This window comes from Enoplosus armatus, chromosome 5 (assembly GCF_043641665.1).
Source record: "Enoplosus armatus isolate fEnoArm2 chromosome 5, fEnoArm2.hap1, whole genome shotgun sequence".
NCBI lineage: Eukaryota > Metazoa > Chordata > Actinopteri > Centrarchiformes > Enoplosidae > Enoplosus > Enoplosus armatus.
This window is the reverse complement of record NC_092184.1, coordinates 3819172-3825771: the sequence shown is the minus strand read 5'-3', so window position 1 is coordinate 3825771 and position 6600 is coordinate 3819172. Positions and strand designations below refer to the sequence as shown.

The 6600-nt window shown below is 45.8% G+C and overlaps 1 protein-coding gene across 5 annotated transcripts; it reads right to left on the bottom strand.

Moving 5' to 3' along the window:
• Positions 1-1102: 1102 nt before the first annotated feature.
• Positions 1103-6303, bottom strand: LOC139285234 (porphobilinogen deaminase-like). 5 transcript variants are annotated; one of them, XM_070905746.1, is made up of 13 exons: positions 6250-6303; positions 5773-5845; positions 5089-5138; positions 4820-4875; positions 4315-4392; positions 3455-3532; positions 3281-3356; positions 3007-3120; positions 2872-2910; positions 2666-2785; positions 2478-2531; positions 1510-1596; positions 1103-1297 (listed from the first exon to the last, which is right to left on the bottom strand). In XM_070905746.1, the coding sequence occupies exons 3-13, from the start codon at positions 5131-5133 to the stop codon at positions 1124-1126; spliced, it is 921 nt and encodes a 306-aa protein (XP_070761847.1). In that variant the 5' UTR covers positions 5134-5138; positions 5773-5845; positions 6250-6303; the 3' UTR covers positions 1103-1123. The 5 variants fall into 5 exon arrangements, with proteins under 5 accessions (XP_070761847.1, XP_070761848.1, XP_070761851.1 ...); XM_070905747.1 differs by having other exon boundaries at positions 2881-2910; XM_070905750.1 differs by lacking the exon at positions 2666-2785.
• Between the last annotated feature and the right edge of the window lie 297 nt (positions 6304-6600).

Here is a 6600-nt window from a genome sequence, read left to right as displayed (position 1 = left end):
CAGGTGTATAGTCAGGGCAGAAAACTGAAAACAGATGCAAAGATTGCTCCAGCGTTAAACAAGTAATCTCCAGTCATGTAGTGGAAGTGTACTTCATACGGGTTCAGCACAAAGTGGGGTAAAACAAAACACTCCCTCCAGCTTATCATCATGTATATTAAACATATTCTCTCTCTGTAAAAGGAGGTAGCTAGCACTCTCTTAAAATCAGTAAACCTCCTGAGCTGAAAATGTTAACATTCAGCACGAACAGAATGTGGGTTATGCAGAAAAGGTACTTCTGTTTTTCAGGAGGGCAACGTGATAAAACACTACACTATAAAACTGATTACTCCAGTGGATTAGGTCTGATCAAGTACTTGTAAACAAGAAGAAGTTCAAGAAAGAAAGTCACTGTCGGCTCTTAGCCATAGAACTTGGAGCTGATGAATGAAGGAGTGCGCTTACATTTATATTTACATTTCTCAACTTTCACACCTAAACGAGCCCCGTTTCACTGCAGTGTTGCCTGCTCTGAACCAGGAAGTGTGCCCACGTTCTTAAGAAACTCATCTTTGGTACCATCAAAAGTCAGCTTTTTGCAAATGAGAACGCAGCTAAGAGCTAAGAGAGGGGTTCACTCTTTCCTTCTTTTTTTTTTCTCTCCAATTCTTTCAGGAACAATAACGGACGTTGGATGTGGGAAAATATTTGTGAAAACTGAATTTTGGTGGCACTCCATTGAATGTACTCATACTATACTGATACGCTTTAAAAAGCAAAGAAGGGTTTAACCATGAGGATATCGGACAGTGATGGACAGAAGGCCATTTTGTGTTTCTCACTGATAATCCCAGTAAGGCTGTTAGATGGTTCCATGAGGTACTGTGTGAAAGAACAGGCTGGAACCAAGAGTGCTACAGATCGCAGTAACCCTGAACAAGCTGATGATGACACTCAGTTTAGCAGCGTTGTACCACACTGAGCACAATTTTGGTCCAAGTAGTGCTTGAAATCCTCAACAATGTATCTGTATCTGCAAATGTGTACCATAAAAAAAAAGGGATTCAACTTTTCACTTGACACGAGGCTGTGACTGACTCCTGCACTCAAGGACCCGCTCGCCTCCTCGGCCCGAGCAGGATTATCTGGCATCGTTGAGCTGCCTGGCCACCGTCAGGATCTCCTTGGCTCCTTTGCTCAGCAGCAACTTGGCCAGGTCTACCCCCAGCCGCTCAGCCCTGTCCTGGGCTTCACCCGAGATCTTGCTGGCTGTGACTCCCACTCGCTGGACCTGCTCGTCCACCTCTTCTGGGCTCTGTCACACACGTGATCAGTAGTGTTTGATATGTGCTGAACACACTCACAAAAAACACACAACTTCACACTCATGTTCCACCCGGTCTCTTCCTCTTTGTGAAGTCGAACACACAGCATTTTTTTTTTTTTTTATCTCTAGGCAATAGTCATGAGTGTGACCAGTGGCCAACACACTGTGCACTCAGCTGTTACCTTGTCAGCAGCAGCAGCAGCAGCAGCAGCAGCAATGCCAGTCTGCATGGTTTCCTTCAGACTGTCTGATCCATCCAGGCTGTACACTGCCCCCGTCAGGTAGAGCTGGGAAAACACCCAACAGTTCCAGTAAAGTAACAGAAGCTGGATGTGTACACCACAATGTCGCAATAATTGACCATTTTGTCCAATCACAATTTTGACATTTTGTGCATGGGGCTGTAGTAGAAGCATTACAGCGTTTGTTTCTTCCGTCCCAAATCCAAAAACACAAAAGCAAAAAAAAATGCAAGGAGAGGACGAAACAGTGTTTGTCTGCTCTAACGTAAGCCGCCAACGATGCACGTCGGGGTAACCAGCTCACTGCAGTAGTCACACTAACGTAGGTTTACGTCCAAAGCTACTGAGCAAATCAGCGAATACGTTATTTTGTGGGGTTACAGGTTACGTTAGAAAAAGCATCGTTCAGGGCCGGAATAATGAAACATTTTCCTTATCATACTGTACCGTGATACAAAGGGCTAATAACTCTACACTGTAATACGAGAACCATGTTGTTTATTTGCATGTCTTCTACATGGATCACCACCTGGCGAGGGCTTTTTAAACTGGGACCAGTTAGCTTCAGCCTCAATCTTTTAGCATGAAACCATGTACGCAGCCATTAAGTGCATATTTTAAGACCACGTTTTGAAAACGAGTCAGCTGGGAATGTGAAAAGCGTCCGGTGGAGACGGTGTTTTCAACCAACTTATGGATGGAGCCTACGTTTAATCAGCTAGCTGGGTATAGCTGCACACAGCTGTCGATATCAGCGTTTGCTGCTTTAGTCCACCTCCGTCTGAAATCAAGGACCCGTTGTTTCAAAAATGAAAGAATTTTGAGTGATGAATCTGCCGCCATTACTGCTGTGAACTGCGTATGTGCGAGAACAGAAAGTGTGGAAAGTGTGTGTGTGTGTGTGTGCCACTGCCTCACATTCTTACCTGGGAATCCTTCACCATGGTGTGTACCGCCACTGGAACACTGCACCCACCCTCCTATAAATGACAGTTAAATTGAATACACAGGGATTTCCATATTCCTACAATGTGAAAATGAGTCAATGAGAGTGTGTGTGTGTGTGTGTGTGTGTGTGTGTGTGTGTGTGTGTGTGTGTGTGTGTGTGGTGTACCAGGTGTCTGAGGAAGGCTCTCTCAGCTATGCAGCGCAGCACAGTGTCGGGGTCATGAAGGACAGACACCATCTCCAGGATGTCTGTATCTCTGGCTCGAACCTCCACAGCCAGAGCCCCCTGACAACACACACATATGGATTATTCCCCCCCTCCAAGACCTTCTGGATGTAGCGTGGTATTGTTAGTCCTTTTTTTTTTCTTACCTGTCCAACGGCATACATGCAGTCTTCAGGCCCCAGGATCTACCAGGGGGAGAGAATCAGACAGTTTGAGTGTTAGATGGGAAATGCCAGGCAGAGGCTTCACAGGGAGGACTTCACACGATCATGAACCTGTACCTGGCTGATCCGCCTCTCCCAGCCCATCCTCTTAAGGCCGGCAGCAGCCAGGATGATGGCAGCAAAGTCCTCCTTCTCGTCCAGCTTCTTCAGACGTGTGTTCAGGTTCCCCCGCTAGAGACGGCAGCTAAGGAAGACACTTCAGAGACAAATGTTCCGTCTGGCCCGCTGGCTAGCATGGTCCCCTGAGAGCAAGCGGCTTTCTTAAGCCTGTAAACGAACAGATTGTTTGCTGTGCAGTAAAAACAAACCAGACTGCCTTCTAAAAGGATACAATATCTTTGAAATCCAGGTGGGGGAATCTCTTCTTCAGCTGGGCAGCACGGCGCAGAGAACTGGTGCCGATCACACTGCACAAACACACAGTATGAAGTCGAGTTCTGCACACACCGTTTGATATGAGCGAAAAAAACAAACACAACCAGCTGAATTCACTTTTTGACGGTACCTTTTTTCTGGCAGAGTGTCAAGAGTTTTCCCCGCGTGTTTGGGGTGTAAAACCACTGCATCATGGGGGTTTTCTCTCCTAAAAGCAGCAGGAAGAACAGGACGGTGAGTGTTTACAGCCGATAATACTGTAGCGATCTGCAGAATGGACAATAAGTAATATCTGATATCCACTAAGGACCAATTGGAACTGTTCCAACAAAGGCAGAGCTGATTTCCGGCACACAACCCCCCCCCCCATATCCATGTTTGCTAACTATTAGTGTTCTTGTCCCTGTCTTTTGCAGTGGAGCAGCATGAAACTCTCTACAGGAAGTGTCCCCCGTATGCTCCTGCTTGTGAGCCTACATACATGGCCTTGAGCGCCAGTGGAGACATAAACCAAATGCGGAACAATTTCTCAAACTGTCACTCCATAGTGCCACTTAGTGGTCAAACCCCCCCCCCCCCCCGGCTGTTAGCTGCACAAGCAACAGAAGTCTCAGCTCTGTGACTGGATGTTTCTTACCGAAATGCACGATGGGTTTATTTCATGTACACCAGCTTGTACTTTCACAATTCTTAAATCAAAGACCCAGATATTTTCTTACACTAGTGTTCACCCTCTGTACTGATCATTCAGTAATATTGTCTTTGGGAAAAATGAAGGGACGGAGGCGTTTCAGCCTGTGATGTTACAGCATCCTGCATTTCAGAGTAGTTGAAGATGTTAGTAAGTGAGGTGACTGTATCTTGTGACTTTTCTGAGCTATGGGAATGTAAAATGTCGCTCACTTCACAGCAGCAAAACGTATCCACGACATGACACAGTGAACATGTGACAGTGACATGACTGAACGCTACTTGTGCGAGTGCACTCACTTCAGCACAGAGCCGATGGTGAATCCTGGAGGCAGAGTGGTGGGAAGGTCCTTCAGTGAGTGAACAACCAGATCAACCCTGTGGGACAACACAGGAGCACAGTCATATGCGCATGCTCCAATTACGTCTCATGGTACATAATACAGCCATTCACTGGTGTGCATGTTCTCCACCTTCAAGGCAGCTACAGCACGGAGCCACCTGCTACATCTGAGGCTGTGGGAGAAACCAAAGGGCTTCCCTCTGCATTGGTTTCATGTAAAGCACACAGTGGACGCTCTCATGGATCTTTGAGATTATGTTGTGGACAGAAAAACTGGGGGCCGATAACCGCACTTCAAAGTCAGACATCTGGCCATGAAAATGCTTAATATTCAATATTCAAGTTGAGTGATTGACACAAAAAGATGGACGGCTACAACACAAAAGTCTTTAAACATGAAACCCCCTCTCAGTGAAACCCTAACGGTTGGTGTCAGCCACAGGTGACACCGGTAACACTCACTCATTCCTCTCCAGAGCGTTCTCCAACTCTTTGGTGAACAAACTCTTCTCTCCAATCTGCATTCAAAAGAAGAAAACAAACAGTGTTTATTGGTCACATTGGAAAGAAGGCATTTACAAGTGGCAGAGTGTACCTCTTAATGCATGTACCATTTGCATGTATTGTACCAAGTCCTCAACCCGCATGTTTGTTTGGACTGTTTGAATAAAAACCCAATTATAAATCGTCCACTTGTACTTCTACTACTGTTGTAGCCTTTGATTTGTCACCTTTGATAAAGCTGTGTCGAGGATTTTGTCTCCCGTCGTTGACATGCCAACTGAAAGAGAGAAGGCGCACAGATTCAATCATACCATTCACCAGCAGCAACGAGCAAAAACACCAACAGTGAGCCATTAAAGACGCAGGTCTACAGTTCTTTCACATTACACATTACATCTGAGGATGTGCGGGTGATAGAGGACACCCTCTAGCAGCCACGTTGGAGGTCAAGTGGAGGCCAACGACTGCTTATGTGAAGCCAGATAAGATGGTGGAAGCGATGGCTACAAGCTGCATTTGACATTAACAAGGTTTTCTCTGCCAAATCGGCCTGTTGGCTATTTATCTTTTAACTGATATCATTATTTGAGAATTAAAAAAAAAAAAAAAATCTGGTAACAGTAACTCAACTCATAGCAACACCCCACCCTAACAGGTGCAACAAAACTAATAGCAGGGTCAGACAGATCAGGCACAGTGTGTACACACCCACACCGTCCTCAGACAAGGTCTAATCAGGCAGAATAACAGTCATTAATCCTGCTAATGAATCACTTACTCAAGGCTAAAAGAATATTCTAAAAATCATTCAATTCAACCCTAATCTGCACTCGCTAGAAGATTTTGCGACACAGCTGCAGAGCCGCTACGGGATCCTTTTGACAGAAATTGAAGGCCGGGATGATTCTCACCTATTTCCAAGAGGAGGTGAGGGTACAGTTCTTTCAGCTTGGCCGCCACACTGTCGGTCTGGATGCGAGCCAACTGGGAGGGAAGAACACAGCAGCGCTTCACTTAAGCTGGATTTTATTGATAGTTGTTTAACAAAAATATAAAATAAACACCCATCCACAGAGCCAGTGACCATCAAATCAGTACGGCAGACTGGCGGAGGAAACAGTTAATCTTAAAAGGACGTTGCTGAGCCGCAACTGCGTTATCGCTGCGAGAAGAGCGCCAGACATCTTGCTCGGCTGTATAAGCCAGCGTGGAGGAACGGGGCATCAGATAAGTCATTTAACTGACACAATAAGGCTCTGTTAGGCTTATGTTCATATTCACATTAGAGCTACAACCTAAATCACAGACCAAAAAAAAAAAAAAATGAAACCATTAATAATAGCATAAATCAAGACGAAGCTCGTGATTCAGTTCATGCCGTACTGTACCTGGCTCTTGCGGGTTCCAATCCGGATGACCCGGCTAACCTTGCCGTTCCCATCCTGCCAGGACAAAAGAGAAATCAGCCGAAAGAGTTTCAACTTTGTCACTTTGTCCTTCAATCACCCCAACACCTTAACAGTCGCCTCTGTAACTAGTTTGTGGATCATTTTCTCGGCTCGCCTCACCCTGATGTACTTGTAAGGTCCTTCCTCCATGACTCTGAGCGTCTGCACTGTAGAGGCTATTGTGTGCGCTGTGTGGCTGGGACTGCCTGCTGTGTCTTGGTGAGGAGATGTGCTGAGGTCATATAGCTTCTAGATACTGAACAGAGGTCTTTTTTACCGGACACCCAACCC

Excerpts from the sequence above, each read along its gene's own strand:
- LOC139285234 (XM_070905746.1), bottom strand. The coding sequence starts at position 5,133 with ATGTCAACGACGGGAGACAAAATCCTCGACACAGCTTTATCAAAG. Across the intron at positions 4,393-4,819 it reads AACGCTCTGGAGAGGAATGA|GGTTGATCTGGTTGTTCACT; the intron begins GTGAGTGTTACC and ends GTTGTCCCACAG. Across the intron at positions 3,121-3,280 it reads ACCTGGATTTCAAAGATATT|CGGGGGAACCTGAACACACG; the intron begins GTATCCTTTTAG and ends TGCCGTCTCTAG.